The sequence below is a fragment of the Eublepharis macularius genome, chromosome 3, assembly GCF_028583425.1.
Source record: "Eublepharis macularius isolate TG4126 chromosome 3, MPM_Emac_v1.0, whole genome shotgun sequence".
In the NCBI taxonomy this organism is placed as follows: Eukaryota; Metazoa; Chordata; class Lepidosauria; order Squamata; family Eublepharidae; genus Eublepharis; species Eublepharis macularius.
Genome location: NC_072792.1, coordinates 117,760,648 through 117,784,305, shown reverse-complemented (window position 1 = coordinate 117,784,305; position 23,658 = coordinate 117,760,648). Strand labels below are relative to the sequence as shown.

At 44.4% G+C, this 23,658-nt stretch overlaps 1 protein-coding gene across 1 annotated transcript in view; it reads left to right on the top strand.

Moving 5' to 3' along the window:
- The window catches only part of ROBO1 (roundabout guidance receptor 1), a 533,171-nt gene that overhangs the window by 362,082 nt on the left and 147,431 nt on the right, over positions 1-23,658 (top strand). The window contains exons 7-8 of the mRNA XM_054973392.1: positions 19,730-19,854; positions 22,794-22,965. Of these exons, the coding sequence (XP_054829367.1) occupies positions 19,730-19,854; positions 22,794-22,965 (297 nt within the window). The remainder of the gene's footprint in view (positions 1-19,729; positions 19,855-22,793; positions 22,966-23,658) is intronic.

Sequence of the window (23,658 nt, the reverse complement as noted above, 5' to 3'; positions counted from 1 at the left end):
AGATATATAATTCCAGATATAATCATAGGCCATTTCACCCAGTAATGAAAATACAGCCAAGGCTGACTTCTGAGATTAGGAGTCTTTTAATGACAGTCTGAATTCTAGTTCTGTGGGAAGTAGGGCTTTTCTAGGAGACTCATTCAAGTGGTGTTCAGTTTCGAATAGCATAATTGAATCAAGTACAGTTCTGCTTGTGTTGCTGATGGTCTGCCCTTTGTTTCTGTGCTGGTCAGAGGCATGTTTGCCTGTAAGACATGGAGGAATGCCAGTGACAACATCAAGATAAAAGTGACAGAGACAAAACAGAAGCATTAATAACAGGTTTTTATTAGTGCTGGGTAGAGATGGGCACAAATGAACCACGGAATAAAATTCCGTACAGAATGGCTGGTTCTTTTGCACCGAAACACGCATTCCGTGGGAACACGTGTTTATGGAACAAATGAATTTTTCTAGCTGTTCTGTTGCCAGTTTGGAGTTTCACAGACCCCACACCAGTTTCAGCCCATTGGCTGAACCCAGCGCAATGTCTGTGAAACTGACAGCCCCTGTGCAGGAAAAAGGGGGTGTCAGTTTCACAGACCCTGGCCATTTTCACACTGTCTATAAATCGTGGGAGACTCACGGAAGGCTGCCGGCTTCCTCGCACGATTTTTAACACCATCTGATTACAAAACGCTGTAAATCACTGTTTGTGGCGTTTTGTAAACAGATGGCGTCAAAAATCGGGGGAGAAAGCTGGCAGCCTTCCGTGAGTCTCCCGTGATTTATAGACAGTGTGAAAACAGCCCCTGTGCTGGGTTCAGCCTATGGGCTGAAACCTGCACAGGGTCTGTGAAACTGACAGCCTCTTTTCCTGCTGCCCAGGCTGTCAGTTTTACAGACCCCATGCTGGAACAGTTTTAAAAATTATTGCTTTGCATTCCACTGGGCTATATCTTATAATTCCATTCTGCTAATAGTGGCATGTGTCCAGGGTCTGGGTCCCAGCCCCCAGACTTGCCAGGAGGGAGCAATAGGAGGCAGCTGGGAGGCAGTGGCCCTACCACCCCAGCCAGCAACCAGGTCCAGAACCTGCCCACTCCAGGGGGAAGGGGCAAAAGGCCAAAGCCTCAGAGGGCTGGAGGGAGCAGGGGGAGGCCAGCCAGTCCCACCCTCCATGGGGAAGAGAGGGGGCTAAGCAGGACAGAGGAAAAGGGCCAAGGCAGGGGGAATAGGGGCTCAGCAGCAGCCCAAACAGAGCTCTTACCTGGCAGGGAGGAGAAGCGGCCACTACAGCCCAGAGCCACACCCCGGATAGAGGACAGCAGCCTGGCTCAGGAGTTGCTAGGAGCCAAGCCCCCCCCCCAGGTGGAGCTGCCACAGGCATTCTGGGGGAAGAGATGGGCAGCCCCACCCAGCATCAATGAGCAGGCAGCCCAAAGGCTGGCCAGGGCAGCTCCTCGTGAGCAAGGCCAGGCAAGCTCAGCAGTTCAAAGGCCTACTGGGGCAGCTCCTCGTGAGCAAGGCCAAGGAGACCTCAGCTGGGGATGGCTCGCATTCAACCCCACCCTGCCAGCAAGGCAAGGAAGCCAAGAAGAGATTAGTGGTAGGAGGGAAACACCTGAGGGAAGGCACAGCTGGGCCAAGTCAGGAGAGGGAACAAGCCTAGAAGGAGGGCGGGGCAGGGAAACCCTATATAAGGTGGCTAGGAAGAGCTCTGAGGTGGTGGGTGTGAGTATGGAGTGCTGGTGTGGAGTGGAAGCAGAGCAGTGTGAGAGCAAAGGCAAGGAGGACAGTGGATGGAGGCAGCGGCGGCGGCGGCGGCGGCGGCGGCGGCGGCAATGGCAGAGATGGCAGAGATGGCAGAGATGGCAGAGGCCAAAGAGGGTGAGTGGCACAGGTTGAACAGGCCAGCAAGTGGACTGAGAGGGTGTCTGGGTGATGTATACCGCCCCTCCTTCCACAGAGCAGGGTCCTGCAGAATCCCTGGCCCCCCTTTGATGTCAGGAGCAGACCGCCCAGCGCCCCGCCCAGCGGTGGCTGCTGCAAGCCCTGACAAGTTGGTGGCCCGTATGAGGAAGGTCGTTCTGACGCAGGCGCCAGTCGAAGGGATGTATCCCAATGCCGCAGCCCCAGCGGGGCCCAGACTGTGGCTGGAGGAACACCTGGACAGAATGTGGAGGAAGCTGGAGGTGGCCTTCCAAGCAGCTCCGGCGGAGCTAGCGCAGGCAGTGGAGCAGCAGATGCAAGCCTGCGCCCCCACAGCCTCCTTGCCAGTGGTATGTGCATTGGCTTGGGAAATCAACCCGCCAGCCGACTCAGCTGGCAGGGGGATGCAGAGTCTATGTGCCACTGTGAAGATAGGCCGGCAGAACTACAGGCCCTGTTGGACTCAGGGAGTGCAGTCTCAGCGATCCACACCCAACTCATCCCAGCCGCCACCCCAGTGCACCACTGGATCCCAGTGACAGATGTGATGGGCCGCACCCTGCCGTATCCTGCAGTCTGGGTCACGGTGGAATACCTGGGGGTGCGCCGCCGTATAGAGGTCGTCAAGGTAGCCCACTTGCCCCACCCAATGCTGCTGGGAAGAGATGCCCCGGAGTTCTACAGGCTACTCAGGGAGGCAGCAGAGGGGTTAGCAAACCCACAAGTCGCTCCAGTTCTGCAAGTAGAGGAGGCCGCCGACCCAGATGAGGGTCCCTCTGTCAGACCAGGGGCAGAATCCCGGGCGGAAGACCCAGCTGGACCCCCGGCAGACCTCCCATTCTGCGATGCCCAAGGGGCAGATGAATCCTTGCAGCGCTTGCGAGAGACAGCAGCCCGCGAGGAGGAGCTAGTGCGGGATGAGCGGAGGTCTCATCGGCTTCCTCGCATCGAGAAGCAAGGGGGGGTCTGGGTCCACCTGGCCTGCGCCCTGAATGGCCAGGGAGAGGTCCGCCAGCTACTTGTGCCAGCAGCCTATCGGGCGGAAGTCCTCCGCATGGCCCATGAGCACGCTTGGGCCGGGCACCTGGGGCACCACAAGACCCTGAGGAAGGTCCTTGAGCAGTTCTTCTGGCCCTCCGTGAATGCAGACGTGAAGGCCCACTGCTGCTCGTGTCCCACTGTCAGCGGGTGGCAGCCCACCGTCCGCCAAAGGCCCCCCTCTCCCCGCTGCCCGTCATGGAGACGCCCTTCCAACACATCGCAATGGACTTCATCGGACCGCTGCCATGCACACCCCGGGGCCACTGCTTTGCCCTGGTGATTGTGGACTATGCCACGGGGTTCCCCGAGGTCATCCCGCTGAAGACCATGCAGACCCCGGGGATGGTCCGGGCCCTGTCCAAGTTTTTTGAGATGGTGGGGCTGCCGGCTGAAATTTTGACGGATCGGGGGGGCCCGTTCCGTGCCACAGCCATGCGCCAACTCTGCCGGAATTTGGGAATCCGGCAGGTGTTCACCTCGGCTTACCACCCTCAAACAGACGGTTTGGCAGAGCGGCTGAACCAGACCGTCAAGGAGGCCCAGAAGAAGATGACACGGGACAAGCCTCACCAGTGGGACCTGTACATTGACCCGCTCATGTTCGCCCTCTGGGAGACCACGCAGTCCTCCACTGGCTTCAGCCCATTCGAGCTGCTATATGGGCGCAAGCCACGGGGGATGCTCTCCCGGCTGACAGAACACTGGGGGGCCCGGGCCAGCAGCCCTGCGCCCCCCATACAGGAGTACGTGAGCCAGCTCCGTGACCGAGTGCAACAGTCCCAAGCGGAGGAAAATCGCAGACTGACTCGCACCCAGTCAAAGCAAAAGGCCGCCTATGACCGGGATGCCCAGATGAGGACTTTCCAGGCAGGAGAGAAGGTCCTCGTGCACCACTCGGTGTTCCCAAGAGAGGAAGGGGACCCGTGGAGGGGTCCCTACCAGATTCGAAGGGTGCTGGGCCCCACCACCTATGAAGTCCAGTGTGGGGTTGGCCGGCACCGGCGGAAGACCCTGCATGTGAACCTCCTAAAGCAGTGGCACGAGCGCCCAGGAGAGGAGTGCGGCGTAGCCGAGGACCCATTAGAGCTTCCTGACAGTGCGCTGCCTTGGACCATCGACGCCCTGGAGTTCGAGGAGCCCAAGGTGGACCCCCAGCTCGGCCCAGCTCAGAGGGCCCAGCTACAAGACCTCTGGGCCCGGGTTCCCAGGATCTTCTCTCGCAGGCCGGGCAGCACGAGCCTGATCCAACATGCCATCCCGACGGACCCAGGGCAGACGGCCCGGGCTACCTGGCGCCCCATCTCCAGGAAGCGGTGGGAGGCAGTGGAGAAGGAGACCGACGAGATGCTCAGGCTTGGGGTAATTGAACCCTCGCGAAGCGCTTGGAGGAGCCCGATAGTCTTGGTGCCCAAGCCGGATGGGACCACCCGATTTTGCATCAACTATCGCGATCTGAATAAGGTGGCCCAGTTCGATGCATATTCCATGCCCCGAGCAGATGTGCTGGTAGACCACCTAGGGTCCACCTGCTACTTGTCGGCCCTAGACTTGACCAAGGGCTACTGGCAAGTGCCCGTATGGCCAGACGATCGGGAGAAGACAGCCTTTGCCACCCCACGAGGCCTCTTCCAGTTCAAGAAGATGCCGTTTGGTCTCCATGGGGCGGCTGCCACATTTCAGCGGCTGGTGGACCAAGTGCTGGGAGAGTGCCGGGCGTATGCAATGGCGTACATAGATGACATCATCATCTTCAGCCCAGACTGGCCCACCCACCTCCAACAGTTGGAAGCTGTCTTAAAGGCCCTCCAGCGAGCCGGACTACGGGCTAACCCAAAGTAGAGCCACCTAGGGTTCCAGGAACTCCAGTCCCTGGGCTTTGTGGTCGGGGGAGGCTGGGTTCTCCCACCACCAGACAAGGTGGCCTCGATAGCCGATGCCCTACAGCCACGGACCAAGAAGCAGGTCCGACGTTTCCTGGGACTGCTGGGGTATTACGGGCACTTCATCCCCCACTTCACCTCCCGAGCCACCCCCCTGACGGACTGCTTAAAGATCGGGCTTCCCAACCAAGTCCGGTGGACCCCAGCGCTAGAAGAAGCTTACAAGGACCTGCGGGCAGCCCTCTCTAACACCACAGCTCTATGGAACCCGGACTTTGACCGAACCCTCACACTGGCCACAGATACTTCTGACACCGGCCTTGGGGCTGTCCTGACTCAGGAACGGAATGGAGCGGACGTCCCCATTCTCTTCCTGAGTCAGAAGTTGCAGCCCGCTGAGAAGCGCTACGCAACCGTGGAGCGGGAGGCCCTAGTGGTCAAGTGGGCTATGGGGACCCTGCAGTACTACCTGGCCAATAATCCCTTTGTCCTGCTAACGGACCATGCGCCCCTGCAGTGGCTCTACCGCATGAAGGCGCGCAACCCCCATGTGCTACGGTGGTACCTCTCCCTTCTCCCCTTCCGGTTCACCATCAAGTACCGCAAGGGGGCGCAGCATGTGGATGCGAACTTCATGTCCCGCATGTTCGAGACTGACCCTGACCCCCACAACCCAAAGCTAAGCGGGGGGGTGTCCGGGGTCTGGGTCCCAGCCCCCAGACTTGCCAGGAGGGAGCAGTGGGAGGCAGCTGGGAGCCAGTGGCCCTACCACCCCAGCCAGCAACCAGGTCCAGAACCTGCCCACTCCAGGGGGAAGGGGCGAAAGGCCAAAGCCTCAGAGGGCTGGAGGGAGCAGGGGGAGGCCAGCCAGTCCCACCCTCCATGGGGAAGAGAGGGGGCTAAGCAGGACAGAGGAAAAGGGCCAAGGCAGGGGGAATAGGGGCTCAGCAGCAGCCCAAACAGAGCTCTTACCTGGCAGGGAGGAGAAGCGGCCACTACAGCCCAGAGCCACACCCCAGCTAGAGGACAGCAGCGTGGCTCAGGACTTGCTAGGAGCTAAGCCCCTCCAGGTGGAGCTGCCACAGGCATTCTGGGGGAAGAGATGGGCAGCCCCACCCAGCATCAATGAGCAGGCAGCCCAGAGGCTGGCCAGGGCAATTCCTCGTGAGCAAGGCCAAGGTGACCTCAGCTGGTGATGGCTCACATTCAACCCCACCCTGCCAGCAAGGCAAGGAAGCCAAGAAGGGATTAGTGGTAGGAGGGAAACACCTGAGGGAAGGCACAGCTGGGCCAAGTCAGGAGAGGGAACAAGCCTAGAAGGAGGGCGGGGCGGGGCAACGAAACCCTATATAAGGTGGCTAGGAAGAGCTCTGAGGTTGTGGGTGTAAGTAAGGAGTGATGGCGTGGAGGGAGAGCAGAGCACTGCGAGAGCAAAGGCAAGGAGGAGAGTGGATGAAGGAGGAGGAGATGGCAGAGGCCAAAGAGGGTGAGTGGCACAGGTTGAGCAGGCCAGCGAGTGGACTGAGAGGGAGTCTGGGTGACGTATACCGCCCCTCCTTCCACAGAGCAGGGTCCTGCATAATCCCTGGCCCCCCTTTGATGTCAGGAGCAGACCGCCCAGCAACCCGCCCAGTGGCGGCCGCTGCAAGCCCTGACAGCATGTTCCTCTGACAGCACAAGGCATTTCTGCCATTGAAAAACTTCTTACATTGTATCCACCTTGGGTCTCAGTTACAAAGATAGGCAATAAATAAATAAATAAGATGGAAGCTGCAGATACCTGAGAACACACCACTGTTAATTAAGCAGAATGGTACGGTACTGTCCATTGGTTCATAGTTACAAGACAGGCAGATTAGGACCTTGTAAAAACATATTTATTCCGTATACCATATAAATGTGCAAAATCCGATTATTATTTAGTAACATGTTTACAGAAAAATGAATGCAAGCAGGTTATAAAGCTGAAATGAAGAATCGTTGTAACTTCAACAACAGCTGTAAAATGTGAAGGCATTTTAGATTTCTATCAATGTTCTCAGAAGTCTGGCTGCTGAGACCGTAATTTCATGTGGATCACCTTTTAAAATTAATGATAAAGGAAGATACTTACTTATTTATGTCTTGCTTTATCTCCACAAACTAAGGTTGCTAACAAAACAGCAGCAGACATTACAGGTGCCCAACAAGTTAAAACAAGTAGGGAATTAAAACATAGAGTTAAAAAACATTACATAGTATTATGTGTATTGTTTGGATCATGAAAAGTTATGGATAGTGTTTAAAGAAATGTGGGTGCCACAACATCTCATTGTTTTGATGCGCAATCTGTACTCTGGACAAGAGGCTACTGTCAGGACAGAATATGGGGAAACAGAATGGTTTCCAATTGGCAAAATTGTCAGACAAGGATGTGTATTATTTTCCTTCCTGTTCAACCTCTATGCAGAGCATATCATAAGGAAAGCTTGATTAGATCTAGAAGAAGATTGAGTAAAAATTGGTGGAAGGAAAATTAACAATTTGAGATATGTAAATGATGCCACGTTACTGGCAGAAAATAATGAAGACTTGAAACAACTACTCATGAAGGTTAAAGGAGAAAGCACCAAAGCAGGATTACATCTGAACATCAAGACGACAAAAGTAATGACTACTGAGGAGTTACACAATTTTAAAGTTGACAATGAGGAAATTGAAATTGTCCAAGATAAGTCTGACATCAGAAACCTCAAAATTCAAAAACCAATGGGAGAATATTAAACTTCCGGAGCACTCAGTTGTTGACCTTAAAGTAGCAGTTAGCCTGCCACAAAATTTCAAAGGGAGGTTAGAAAGAGAGGGTGCTGAATTACATATGATAGTAAAGCTCAAGACAATGCATCCACCTGGATTGAATTGAGACCAAGGCTTCTTGTTTCATTGTGTGTGTTATGTGCCTTTGAGCTATGGCAACTGTATGAATGAAAGACCTCCAAAATGTTCTATCAAGAGATTTGCTCAGATCTTGCAAACTGGAGTATGTGGCATCTTTTATTGAGTCAAGCCATCTCATTTTAGGTCTTCCTCTTTTCCTACTGCCTTCTACTTTTCCTAGCATTATTGACTTTTTCAGAGAATCTTGTCTTCTCATGATGTGACCAAAGTATGATAGCTTTAGTCTTGTCATTTTAGCTTCTAAGGAGAATTCAGGCTTGATTTGATCTAGTACTCACTTATTTGTCTTTTTGGCTGTCCATGGTATCCGCAAAATTCTCCTCCAGCACCACATTTCAAATGAATCAATTTTATTCCTGTCAGATTTCGTCACTGTCCAACTTTCATATCCATACATCGTAATGGAGAATACCATAGTTTGGATTATTTTGATTTTGGTCCCCAGAGAGACCTCTATCTTTAAGGATCTTTTCTAGTTCCCTCAGAGCCGCTCTTCCAAGTCCCAGTCTTCTTCTGATTTCTTCATTTCAATCTCCCTTTTGGTTGATGATTGAGCCAAGGAATAGAAAATTTTGAACAATTTCAATTTCCTCATTGCCAACTTTAAAATTATATAATTCCTCCGTAATCTCATTGCCGATGCTGTTTTCTCCACACCTAATCCAATCACGCCTGTTGTCATTCCTTGCCGATTGTCATTTATCCGCTATTGTCATTCAGCTTCTGAAATCTCTCCACTCCAGGATATAAGGATAGATGAACTCACATTCTAGCTGTATCTGAAAAAGTGAGCTGTGTCTCACAAAAGCTTATACCTTACAATAATTTTGATAGTCTTATGGGGCTACTAGTCTCTTGCTCTTTTCTATTGCTACAGACAGACTAACACAGCTACCCAGGGCTTTTTTTCTGGGAAAAGAGGTGGTGGAACTCAGTGGGTTGCCCTCAGAGAAAATGGTCACATGGCTGGTGGCCCCACCCCCTGATCTCCAAACAGAAGGGAGTTTAGATTGCTCTCCACGCAACTCCAGCGGTGTGGAGGGCAATCTAAACTCCCCTCTGTCTGGAGATCAGGGGGCGGTGCCACCAGCCATTTGACCATTATCAAGAGGTTCCGGAACTCCATTCCACCGCGTTCCAGCTGAAAAAAAGCCCTGCAGCTACCCATCTTGATCTTTCATCAGTGTGTCTTATTTGCAGTCCGATATGTGCCCTGCAAATGTGCAGGCCAGCTGCACATGTTCTAAAAGCTCCCAACAGCACGAGGTGTTCTTCTACCCTTTGTCATTGTTTCCCTCCAAAAGCACCTATAAAAGGGGACAGAGTATCTCTCTCCCTTGGTTCTTCTCCTCCACTGAAGAAGGACATCTTTCTCTCTTGTCAGTTCCTGACAGAAGCCTGAAGAAGCTTTTGCTTCTTGTTGACTCCTTGAGTATTGCTCCACACTCCAGTGGTATACTGATGGTGCTAGCTAATGGCAGACTCTCAGGCAGGAAGGAGCTTTTATGAGGTGGCATGACCCTGGTACCTTACCCAGAGTTTCTGAGGGCAAAAGAGGGAGCCCTCAGTTGGTAAAAATTGTGTGATTTCAACTGGGCCATTTTGTTTCCACAACAGGAACATGTGAAAATCCACTAAATTATAATAGACTAAAAGTAAGTATGTGTTTAGTGTTTCACAAAGTATGGCATATCTGTCTAAAGCATGTTTTCCCTCTGAATCTGAGTAATAAAATGAAATCTAAAATTGGTTTACATTGGGCTGGCTAAATCGAAACCTGCCCCACTTAACTGCTGTCTCATATTGTTTTATCCTCGTAAGTATAAATGGCTCTTAAAGTTTGCAGTAACCTATTTGGCATATGCATTTAATCATCAGATTTTTTAATAAATTGAATTACAGAATATTGAATGCAACCACAGATTCAAAAGAGAAGGTGTTATATAACTGCCTTGTATTTTCATTTCATTTTCACCTCACATCTGCACCTTATATACTGTGTACTGTGTACTTGAACATGAACCTCTATTTCTTCTGCTTAATGAATTTTGACAGGTGGAATATTATTACTTTTCTGAATATGTTTTATTGGAAGTTAGCATACTGCAGGTGTTTACCAGCTAATTATGAAAGTGTACTCATGCTTAACAGTAGTTATTTTTAATCTGTTCCTAAAAGGGTAAAACCAAATGAGGGCACTGAAGGTCTTTAGATATGCAGAACATCCTTTTAAAAACCTGAATGCTTTGACATTTACCACATGTGAAAGTTAAATCTCATGTCAATTATTCCATTCTTGATTTATTCATTGAATAATTGATGGTTTATTTTTAAAAATCTATCATTTATTGTATTTTATATGTTTATATAATGCATAGTGTGTGTGTGTGTTTACATTTATATGAGAGCCAGTTTGGTGTAGTGGTTAAGAGTGCGGGACTCTAATCTGGAGAACTGGGTTTAATTCCTTACTCCTCCTCTTGAAGCCAGCTGGGTGACCTTGGGTCAGTCACAGCTTCTAGCTGTCTCAGCCCCACCCATCTCACAGGGTGTTTTGTTGTGGGGATAATAATGGCATACTTTGTAAACCGCTCTGAGTGGGTGTTAAGTCATCCTGAAGGGCGGTATATAAATCAAATGTTGTTGTTGTTGTTGCTGTTATATATGTGTGAGGGGTATAGCAATACATGTTTGTATATCCATAATCTCAGCAATTTTCTTTTTTGTGAGATCAACACTATTGCTTCATTTTGTAACCATCATAACTGCTTAGAGGATAGATTTGGATGAATAATTTAAAGTTACAAAAGTATTTTCGCTTTTCCCTTAACACCTCCAACCCTCTCACATTTTAAAGTATACTAACTATAGGCCTGGAATTAAGGAAATAATTGTAGGATTTTTAAATGCTCACGCAAATTGGCTTTTGTTTATTTAAGCATTCAGTATAGAGGAAAGGTTTATCAGTAGCAGTACTGCAGGTCAGTCTCTTCTTTCAATGTTTGTGGGGTAAGATCCAACCAGTCTAGCTCTTCCTACCCACGCAAATTGAGTTTCAGAGAAACAGATGTTTAATTCATTCAAATGGATTAGATTGTATGGCTGCCGTACCGCTCTGACCTACACAGTAAGCATGTTCATAGGTTACAGTAAACACACAATCCGTCTACAATGTACACTGGATTTGTCTTCATAAATGTGTTAAGAAATTCTCATGTTGCATTCAAGCATATACAGCTGAATGCGTAACTAAAAACCCACATTTATCCAGGCACTTGTCCCCATTTTCATTGATAGTCAATTCTCTTTTGTACAAACCGGTCCTCATGTGCACTGTAACATGTGAATAGGACTAATGGAATTAGGTGTAGTGAGGTATGGAAGAGAGTCTTATGGCTGTTCCTACCATCCCAACCACATGTATGGAGAACCCTGCTGGGGTTTTCAAGGGAAGAGATATTTGCCATTGCCTGCCTCTGCATAGCACTGCTGTTCTTCTATGGAGGTCTCCCATCCAATTACAAATCAAGGCCAACCATGCTTATTTATTTTATTTATTTATATTTCAATGTATATACCACCCATCCCCAGGGGCTCTGGGCGGTGAACAGTTAAAATCGATAAAAACAAGAACTAAAATCAATATACAAACAATAAAACAAATTAACAAAGTGCAGTGGTGGGGAGAACCCTCCCCCACCCCAAAGGTGGGAGGCCGACATGGCACCGCCCCCTTCAATCACCGATTTGGGCTTAGCTTCCCAAATCTAATAAAACTGGGCTTGCCTAGGCTATCCATAAGGTTAAAATAACCAGAGCCCAAAAAAAGAACCTATAGGTCATAATAATAATAATAATAACAACAACATTCAATTTATATACCGCCCTTCAGGACAACTTAATGCCCACTCAGAGCGATTTACAAAGTATGTCATTATTATCCCCACAACAAAACACCCTGTGAGGTGGGTGGGGCTGAGAGAGCTCCAGAGAGCCATGACTAGCCCAAGGTCACCCAGCTGGCTTCAAGTGGAGAAGTGGGAGTCAAACCCGGCTCTCCAGATTAGAGTCCCGCGTTCTTAACCACTACACCAAACTGGCTCTCTCATCAGCTTTAATAGCCTAAGGCAAGCTATTGAGTCCCAATCATATGATCCCACTTCAACCAGAATACAGTGCATAGAGATCAAGAACATAATGGGGAGGGGGGATGTTTAATAGGACACTGTCCCCTCAAAAGGGATTAGATTGTGTTCTTGATACCTACCTATGTTGTATAGAATTATGCATCTATATATGGTGGTGATGAGCATGAACCAGAGGCTTACTTCTAGAGTGGATATTGGGGTATATTAGGGCCAAAACTTTGGAAGGAGTTCCTTCGATAAAATTATTTATTTTATTCATTGTAAATCTGGTATGTGTGGAAGGACTACTAATCACTACTGGATGTGTCTTAATATGTAATTGTTTCTTCTATAGTAATATACTTGTAGAAGAAATCTTTCTACCAGTGTTTTGTAGAGAACAAATGTTTGAAAAGAAATCAACCGAAAGAGCGCTATTTAACCCAACAGAATGGGTAATTCTGTGCCCTACCAATCCTGTCTGAATATATCAAGTAGTTGTTCCTTCCTTCTGCTTACTGGGAATTTAAATGCCTTGAACGTTGAAGGCGATTATGAAAATTACTTCTAGATTACTTGATGAATGGAACATCATAATACATTTTCATTCTGTTTCTCAGCATGAAGGATGTAGTGGACAATCATCTTCATGTGTTACGGCAGGTTGGGGGTGTTACTGTGCTGAATATGATCCCATTTCTCTACTCAGCAGGAAGAAAGATCCTTTTTCACACTGTGGCACATTTCTTGTATATCCTTGATGTTTCATGCTTCATATCACCTGATTTACAATTGAGTTTTCTGTACAGCTAAAAGGAACTGTTTGTGTAATAAGACTTTTTTTGTCTTATGCTGTTTCTCATATATTCTAAATATGTTTGTGCTCCCACCTTTGGTGAAATAGGATCTCATATTTTAAAAAAACCATTTTACTTTTTGGTTCATTTTATGTTTGGTTTTATTTATTCCATTTTTTCTTTTTGTTTTGTTTTTAGTTGTATCTGGTAAGTTGACATGTTATTGGCCATCTTCTCATCATCCCTGTGAATGGAACTCCTATCCCCCTTTCCATCCATACCCTTCCATATCTGCCAGCTTCTGCTTCCATCTTTCACTTGTAATTGACTGGACAAACTGCAAAGAGCAGATTCTGCATGAAGTATAGGTAATTTTTGTGTCAAGCAGCAAAGGTAATGGGTTGCTTATTTCTATCTGTTTAATTGTAATGTTGAATTCTGATTAAGTTTGTGTTTGTTTCTTATTTAACATATTTTTGACTCAAATCTTGTTTTGCAATATCCAGTTAAATGGTATGAAAACTCTTTAACAACAATATTAATATTTCATATGCAGATTTTATTTTGAGTCTGATATTACTTTGTTTTTCATACCTACCTTTTATTAGGTATAAAATAATTTAATTTGTTGTATTTCATGTAAGACCAGGATTCACAACAGGGATCCCAGGTCCCCTGGTGGGGGCAGGGGATCCCCCACTCCCATCCTCCACCCCCTGCCACCACTCACCTGGCGAGCAGGGGGGGGAATGCAGGAGAACAGGCCTCCCGGGCATGCTCCTGGGGCAGCGCAACGATGTTACTCCTGGGAATAACGTCATTGTGCTGCCCCAAGAGCATTCCCATGCTTCTTGGCAAGCCTATATGGGCCCCAAATCAGCCTACTGAGAAGTGCTTGTACACTCCTGGGCCTGCACAATGACATTCCAGGCCCAGGAGCAACAAAAAGGTGAATGCAGGGTACCCCCTCCCTCTGGGAGGGTAAGGGGACTTGGCAACCCTAATGCACAATAATAGTAACTAGAATTGGAAATTTTTATGCAATTTAGTTGAATAAAGCATTAAACACAGACAGCATTTGCCGAATTAGATTCAAACAAAATACCAATGATGACCCTGCTTTCAGGCAATGTTTCTGTATACTAAATGCACATTTCACACTTAAGAGATACTATCACCTGCATTACTACAGAAAGATACTTCATATTAAGGTTTTGAATATGTTTTATATATTTAATACACTGATTAAAAGATTAATGATTACAAATAATTCTCTATTCTGCTGCTCATGTAATAATAATCAAGTGTATGTAACAAGAAACTGCAAATATACCATTTCTCCTTTCTTTGTTTTCGTATATATTCATTGTGAGCATTTTGTCTTGCTTATTTTCATTACTTGTTTTCCATTCTGTTCACTTCTTGACCTTTTTATGCTTATTTATATGCAGTAGGACATTTATATACAAAAACAGAAATCAAATTTAATAGTACTATTTCTTTTGAATTTTTTAAAGTACCATTAGGAAAAAGTATGGTTTCATCCTGAACCAGGAGAAGCCATCACAGAAGCTGGGATAGTTTAAATCAAGCATTAATGTGGATCCTACAAACTGCAAGTAGAAGGTACTTGCAGATAAAGATATTTTTGCTTCTGTCCACTTCCCAGCAGCTCCCTGAGATGCTCAAACTTGTTAATAGAAGCTGGGGAGGTGGACATACCTTGGAGCATGCCCAGTGAGGCAGGGAATCAGTTGAAATCAGCCCTGAACTGCCAATGGAACCTTTTGTGCCAGCAGAAGAATAAGAAAGGAAAGTTGGGATGCTTTCCCTATGACCCCTCCCCCAGCTAGTTGAACAGCAGCAGGAAGTAGGGTTTCCAGGGGCCAAAGTGGGAATAGAGTGTGCTCCCCTGCTCCCCTGCTACTCCTGAAAATGACATGATTTGCCAGCATGATGGAGAAGTTGCACAGCAATGACCTCAGTTTAGTGAAAATCAACCATTTAGAAGCGATTTTTACTGAACTGGACTTCAGTGTGCCTCATGGACCCTCCATAGCTGGTGCAGCAGGGGAGCATGAGAATGCACACATATGCTTCTCCTCCCCCCGCCCCAGTACCTTCCACCCTTGCCAGCCAGGTGAATGAGGCTGGGAGGCAGCAGGTGGAGGTAGCAGTTCCCCCACTCCAGACGGGATGGCAAGCCTACCAGGAAGTGCCTGGTGGCAGCAGAGGATCCCGCTACCCCAGCGAGGGAGATGACATCCCAAATCTAATACGATTGATTTGCAGCATAACAGCATTTTGCCTATGTGGCTCCCATGAACACCAGCATCAGTTTTTTTGGAGATCATGAGGATGCTGGGAACAGGGGTAGATAGGAAGAGTGCATGTTTTTAAGCACCATTGCTCTCATGGTACATTAACTGTAGCTTAGCACCAAATAATATTTGAAAACATTTCGATCCTTCTGTATTCTGGTACATGACAGTCCAGAAAGAGAGTTAAATGATGAAAGATGCAGTATGGAAAGGCAAGATCCAGGTCCAGTAGCACCTTAGAGAGCTACTGTTTTTATAAGGTATGAGCTTTCAAGAGGCAAAGGGAAGGGACCTTTGACACTTGAAAGCTCATACCTTGGAAAGATAGTTGGTCTTTAAGGTGCCACTGCACCTGGATCTTGCTCTTCGACTGCAGACCAACACGGCTGCCCACCTGAAACTATCAGTATTGGAAGGGGTTCACAAGGATATTTACAAGGATATTTACTAGTCAGATGTTATGCATAGATCTTTCTATCAGAGAGGATTATGCTGATGGGTCTTATCTTTGGAAAATGGTATTTTAATGAATCAGAGTGGTGTCTTAACTGGATTGTGGTGAAAAGCTTTGATTTGACTCAATAAAAACAATACTGTGGGGTCTGATGTGGATTTTCTGGGAAAATCTGAATTGGGAAATTTTCCAGAAGACTTTCCAGAATTCTAAATAATGATCTGATTTAGCATATTTGTTTGATTCATTTGACACTTTGTCCACAAACCTGAAAAAAAGCTTGACTGTCTTGAACAACTACTATTCGTGAAGTGCAAATTTGGTGTCACTGGTGTTGCTTCTCCTTTCCTTACACTTGACAGCTCAATATTTTGTTTTTGACGAGATTCCATTTTAAGTTGAGCTATCAAGTTCCTGCAACAAAAGGGGAAACCTCATCTCTTCCAGCCAGCATACCCAATGATCAGCGGTGATGGCAATTGTAATTCATGAACATCTGGAGGGCCATAGTATGGACATTCCTTTTTTAATCTACTCTGACAACAGATAGAGTCGTGGCAGGGAGCTTGTTTCCCCCCTCCTTGGAAGAGAAGAACATCCTGTTGCTCCAGCTACTGCTTGTTCTAGATTGCTGAACCAAAGGGACACACATTCTGGGTGTTGCCATTGGCCAGCAGGCTAAGCTTTGCTGAGTTACAGTAGTGGTGTTTAGTGCAAGCAGAATACTAGAATACATTTCCCCCCAAAATGAATAATAGTTGAGACTCAAAGACATTAACAACTTTTTAAAAGCTTTATAGCTGTAAAACGACAATATTTTTAAAGAACATAGATTTTAATCTGCAGTATCGTTTAAGATATTGATTTGTTTACTTACAGGGGATTCCTAAAGTAAACTTTTCCCAGCTGATGTTCCAACACTTTTGTAGAATCTTCCTGTATGTGGCTTACATTTTTAGGACAGTTTCTACATGTTGTTAAATGTCTTCATTCTTGTTGTATTTTTAGCATACTCCTGCCCACAATGTTTATATTTACCAACTGTTATTTTTCTTTCAGTGGTGTCACTGTAATGATGGTATACACTAACCTTTTAATGTTTTGTCATTATTATGACTAGTTCAAAGTAACAAAAAGCAGTAGAAAACAAAAAACTTAAAAAATCTTATGCAAACACTTTTGCCTTCCTTAGCTCAAGAGAAAAAAATGAGATACTGCACTGCCATTTTGAGGAAAGTGAAACAAAATCTAATTACAGTTTCAGTTTTCAGTTTTGCTTCAAGTTGTTATTGGATGTTAACAAAATAAGGTCATTTCACCATGGACAAGCCTGAATGAGTCTGGCCCAGGAGCTAATTGTATTGTGCACAGGAAGGAGCTGTTGTACCTTATTTTTCAGTTCCTCCATAAGCAACTGAACTGAGCGCTGGGGTTGGTCAGTGCTTTGTATACTACATTTAGTCCATGTTACATAGGCTTGCCAGGCATGGCCTGGTAACCAGTGGGAAACTTAGCAGGTGGGTGGAGGCCTCTCTGGCTAGGCAGTAGTGTGACCTGTGAAGTGCACCCAGAACCGATGTCTGCATATCACTGGGGTCACATTAAATTTTGGACAGAAGTGCCAGAGCATCCCCAGCAATGTGCTGGCATCCCTCTGGTCCTCATTTTCACACCTAGTTTTCCCCCACCAGCCAGCTGAGCGGCTGTAAGAAGTGCCTGGTGGCAGCAGGAGATCCCCTAACCCAACCGGGAAAGATGACAGCCCTAATCTAAAATAATTGATTTACAGCACAACAGCTCTTATGATTATAGATAAACAGAGACTATATTTATATGTGTGTGGCAGAAATTTTTCTACCAAAATAATACAGTATCAGAGCATTTTTCCATTTTGGAAAATTTTCCAGCCCACACCAAAAGTTTTTTTTTTCTCTTGCTATTGCTCATGTGCTTGATGGGAACAAAACTAATGAAATGAAGAACTTCGCCCGTAAGCCAATGTTTTAAAAAAGGAACTACTGGGATGTAATTAAAATTCTTATAAAATCTGTTCTTCCTCACAAATCTTTATCCACCAAATTTGATTATTCAAACTAAGGTCAGGACTCTAGTGGGCCCAAGCCACTACCTTTTACCTTATGGAGATGTGAATTTGGTTATTAGGCCTGTATCCCAGTGAGAGGTGGCAGTATGTTCTTGAAAAATTTAGAAACTGTGTGACTAAAGGAAAGACAATGTTCCTGGTAGGTGATTGACCTTAGTAGGTCACAGAACACATATTACCATTACTGTAACTTAAAAGTAAAACTCCTGTTTAGTTTCAGTTTCCATTAGTTTACTGATATCCAGACCTCAGTACCAAAGAGCACAATACTGCTGGTCCTGATCCCATGCTCCTAACACTTTCAATAATAGCTACAGAACTTAATTTTTCATTGTGATGCTGAAATAGTGTTTTTTTCCTCACCACTGCTCAGAAATCAACAGGGATAGAGGTTACTTAAAACCACTAACAAGTCATCAAGGGCAAATCAGTTCTTTGATATTTACCAGAAGCATAATTGCTTAGAAGCCAAACATTGCAATCCTAAAAAGAGTTGCACCCTTCTAAATCCATTGAAGTCAGTGGGCTTAGAAGAGTGGAACTGCTTATGTTTGTACTGTAACAGTGCAATCCTATAGAAGTGAAGGCAGCACAGTTTAGCCTGATCTTGTCAGGTCAGTATGGAAAGGGTCAGTACTGGAAAGGAAAATTGCAGGGAAAGGCAATGGTAAACCACCTCAGCTTCTGACTTGCCTTGGAATCCTTTTGCCAGGATCACCATAAGTAAGCTGTGACATGTGAGCACATACGTACATAGTACAGTCCTACATAGTGTTACTATAGTCTAAGTCCACTGGATTCAGTGAGCTGAGATTTGAATAACTCCGCAGAGGATGGCAATGTAACTCTCCTGTGCTAGCCTTCAGGCATCCTAGTGTGAATCCGCTCATAGGATTCATTGACAAGGCACAATGAAAAAAATCTTACTACATTCTCCAAAAACCAACCAAACAAAACAGCTTGATTTCCAAAAAAGGCTTTTTTTGGTTGTTTAGCCATTATGCTGCATGCAATTTACAGTAACCATCTGAAGTATTTTTTATCAGTGATGTGTAAACCTTAAATACCGAAATCATGTTCAAATGTGGTTGAGTTGTACCTGTTACAATCAGTAAGAAAAAAGAGGAAGTAATTAGTTTTTCAGATGGCTGGAGAGTTAGCTCTGAAAAGTGTAAACCACTAAATACATCTCGTATATAAAGCTTTGTCTTTTGAAGCTGAAAAGGGTAAGATGAAACAGAGGCTTTGCTTTTTAAAAAAAATTGTTTCTTCTAGTCTAGTTATTTCATTGTATCTAATACTTTCAACTGCCATATCTCAATGTAACTGACATAATTTTTGACGTTCTATTTACTGCTAGATGAAATGGCCATTTAAGTCTCTATAAATCAAACAGTTTGGACAATGCTGGCAGTATTTAGAATGTCACGATGAGCAGATGTTTCAAATTTGCCTTCATTTACATATATATTTTGTTTGAACATGCCCTTGCCTATGTAAATGAAGGAGGCATTCTGCTTCACTGTTGCTTTAAATTCATTCCTCTTCAGTAATTGCATTGAAGATTTTTAAATGGTTATAATTCACACAGTAGCAATCCCAGGGCTTTTGAGTTAAATTGAAAAAAATTTGAGTAAAGCCAGGCAACATCAAAATCAAGCCTCTTATGGAAGCTTTTAAATGACTCCTAAACTACACTAAATCAAAGATGATGACTTTTGTGTATCTAAACCCTGAATTTGCAATCATTTAGTGGTTTTTACCATAAGAGTTAGTAATACAGGGAGTGTTCTTTGTTTTTTGTTGTGACCTGTGGAAATTCCTCTCCTTTAAGATTCTGGCACCCTCTAGAGTACTTTTGTAAGAAGCCACACTGAAGCTAATTAGGCTTTGTGAGGCTTCAGACAAAAGCCTGTACTCTTGTGGTTTCATAAAGGAGATTTGTATATAAGCAACTGTGGCACCAGGCCTTGCAAAACAATGTCAGCATTGGGCCTGAGTCATGGTTTCTTTATTCTAAGGAGAACTATTCTCCTTAGTTTCTTTATTCTAAGGAGAACCATTTTCTGTGCAAGTTAAATGTTGTGTGTCAGTCTTTAGTTCAAGTAGATTAAAAATGGGTTCTACTAATTTTATTGTACACTTTTCTCTTAGAGCCACCACATTTTGTTGTGAAACCTCGTGACCAGGTGGCTGCATTAGGCAGAACAGTGACTTTCCAGTGTGAAGCAACAGGGAACCCTCAACCGGCAATATTTTGGCGAAGAGAAGGAAGTCAGGTAAAATGAAGACTTTAGCCGCACATAGTCCAGCACAGGACACATCCCAAGAGAACAAAGAGAACAAAGACTATGGGACATCAGTATATACCACTGTTGGTTACCTGCCTGTTCTCCTTTGGGCATTTCCAGAGTGTATTTGTTTTTACAGGACCTGCCATATTGACATAGGGTTTTTTTAAAAAATCTCCCAACTAGTTACACATTTTAATGATTTTTTAAACTTACATTGGTTTAAATTTTGTCTGAACATCATGAATGCTAGCCTGTACACAGATCCATCCACCCACATAGTACCTTCACACAGGCTGCACATCTAGGAAGGTGTCTTTCTGCAGTACATGACTGTGGATAGCTCAGGGAATGCTATATGTTGGCCAGTTTTTAATAAACTTCAGTTTTTTTAAAAATAGTGAATAGCCTGTGAATGAATTTTAGATCACTTACTGAACAGTTTCCAATGTTTAGCGAAAAAATGAGAACACAGGATCAGTGATAAGAATGGTAAAAGCTAATGAAAATTGATATATCCTGTTTGTTTTGGTAATGATTTAAGAGCTGATAGTTATCAGACAGGAATGGCACTGAAAATCTCCCTTCTTTGTGTAATATAAGAAGTTGTTTTTAGATAAGCACTTAAAACTGATCTTGGCTTTTGACGTTATGTATATATGATATTTCAGACCTCATGACCACTATTGTGGAAATAGTGTATAATGAATTCTAATACAAATACGACATCTACCTGTAAACAGTGTTTAAGGGTATGCTAACACTGTTGACAAGGCTAAAAAACTACTTTAGTTGTAAAGAACTCCACAAAATGCCGGGATTTATGTCTCTGAACTGCATAACAAATTGCTTTTGATACTCCCAGCTTTAAAAATCCCATACAGTTGGTACGGGGAGATGGAGAGGAAGAAGCAATTGGTTTATAAAAATGGAGGAGGTCAAAGCCCTTGTTGGATCCAACTCTATAATATTATGAATATTAAAAGACTAGGTTAAAAGACTAGTATAAAAGACTGTTAAATATCATGAGTTCTGCTTGTCATATTTAATGGTAATTTGAATACTGAATGAGAGGTTCTGCTTCCTGCCAAAAGAGTTGCAGCAATATCAAATGAAGTAACAAGACTACTTATCCTTTTTTTGCAAATTGTATCCAAAATTTGGTTTATAATAAACATCATTCCCCACCTTTCTCCCCAATAGGGACCCAAAGCAGCTTATATTGTTTTCCAGCTATCCACAAAACAACCTTGTAAGTTAGGTTAATCTGAGGATGTGTGTGTGGCCCAAGGTCATTCAGCAAGCTTCTGTAACAGAGGAGTGATTTGAATCTGGGTCTCCTGGATCCTATTCCCACACTCTAACTACTACACCTCACTGGCTGTGATAGCTTAGGGAGATTCTTAAATCCTCTTTGTTTTGTAAAAGATGAGATATATTCCGTCTTTCCAGTCTGTGTTGCCTTTCTCCCTAATACAGACCCAAAGTAGCTCACATTGTTCTATTGTGCTCTGTTATATCCTCATTACAATAACCCTTGCAGCCATCACTACATCCTCTGGCATCTACATTTTAAAGTGAAGATGTATTTCCTTTCTTCCATCTTGAATCTACTGCCTATCAACTTCATTGGAATCCCACAAGCTCTAGGATTTTGAAAGAAGAAGAAAAAGTTTTCTCTGTCCACTCTATCTCATGCATAATTGTATAAATTTCTATCACATCCCTTTTTAGTTTTGTCTTTTCTAATCTGAAAAGTCCAAGTTCAGCCTTTCCTCACAGAAAACATGTTCCAACATCCTAATCAACTTGGTTGCCCTCTTCTGTACTTTTTCAAATTGTGCTGTATCCTTTTTGAGATATGGTAGCCAAAAATGCTCACAGCATTCCAAATGAACCCCACCATAGAGCTGTACAGGGGCATTTATAATATTGGCTGTTCAGGCCCTTTCTTAGTAATTCCCAGCATAGCTTTTACCTTTTTCACTGCTCTGGCAGTTCATGTTTGTGTTCATGTTATTGTTGAACAACCGACTATGACCCAAAGGTTTCCTTTCCTCTTAGTGTCAGCAAGTTCAGCCCTAATTAGTGTATATTTGAAGTAGGAATTTTTTGTTCCAACGTGCATCACACTGAACTGAATTTCATTTGCATCACACTGAACTGAACTTCATTTGCCACATTGTTGCCCACTCACACACTTGGTAGCTATCCTCTTGGAGCTCTTCACTGTTAACCTTTGTTTTAAACCTTCAGACTCTCAATCTCTGGGCCAGCAGAATAGCTTTCAGTACAGGAATGGGACTGTTCTAGTAGGTCCCTCCTCCAGATTCCTCTCTTTCTCCGTCAGCTTCTCCAGGTCTGCAGTCCTAACCTCAAGGGAACAGACTTGTTTCCTGAGAGCCAAGACTCCATGCATCAAGCACACATCCACAATTTCTGTCTAGTGGGCAGATAAGCATACATGAGGCACTCTCTGCAAAACATTGGATAGCTCCACTGGCTTGCTGGCTCTCTACCTTCATAACCGGTAGGGTTGTTTAAAGGTATTTTTTGAATGAAACTAGGTGCTTACCTGAATCTTTGCAGATTCCCATAGCAGGAGAGATGTTACCCAAAGCTTTCTTTTTGCTTGCTTTTAACTAAGGGGATTCATCTTTTTTATGAGTTTTATGTTCTGCTTTGATCTGAGGTCTACTTTATGGATTTTAAAAAGTTGGTCAGTGGTTTTTTTATATTGTTTTTATGCTTTCTTGCTTTTTTTAGTGATCAGTTATGATTTTCTGAGTTTTATGGTATAGTTTTTACTTGTAAACCACCTTAAACAGGACTCTGTAAAGGCAGCATATAAGTTCCTTAAATAAATAAATGATGATGAAGGATAAGCAGTCTGATTTTGTATTTTTTCCGCTTTCCCTCCTCAATAGAACCTGCTATTTTCGTACCAGCCTCCTCAATCTTCTAGCCGGTTTTCTGTATCACAAACTGGTGATCTCACTATTACAAGTGTACAGCGGTCTGATGTTGGATATTATATCTGCCAGACTTTAAATGTAGCAGGAAGCATCACAACAAAAGCCTACTTGGAGGTTACTGATGGTAAAGTAAAAATAAGTTCACCTTCGTAATGGTCTATATTGCAACTCTAACACTACAACAGTGTGACTTTAATTTTTTATGCTTCTTACATGTAAGTGAAAATACCTGTGTCTAACACTGTAATGCATAATTAAGAGCATAATAGTGTCTTCCTAAGCAGAGTTACACTTTTCAAAATCTATTGAAGTTAATGGGTTTAAAAGGGTGTAATTCTGCTAAGGATAGCACTGTAAATGTTAATTAGCATGGTACATGTTTTCTCTATTAAGAGCAGTATGTCTTGAAAATGTTAACTGGCCAATAATAGAAATGTACAAGTCCATTTTTACTCGAGCAGTTTTAACTATATAACTGAATTTACCTTTCATAGTATCAAAACACATTACTATAGGCAAGTAAAATAAAAATATTCTACAGTTTCATGGAATATTTTCTGGGCTAAATGGTTCACAGATGAAGTATACTTAAATATACAAACTCAGAGTAGTATTAGGTAGTGAAGGACAGTGAACCTGTTGAGGCAGCATTAAATTTCTTTCTTTGGTGGTTGCCTACATGCAGACTGTCATTTGTGTTCTGCTTATGTAGGGTATTTTTCTTTACACCTCTGCCATTGGCTATAACATGAGTGTAAACTTTCCTGAAACAATGTACGTGAAGTGCTTTAAAGTGCTTTACACACAAACTACATAA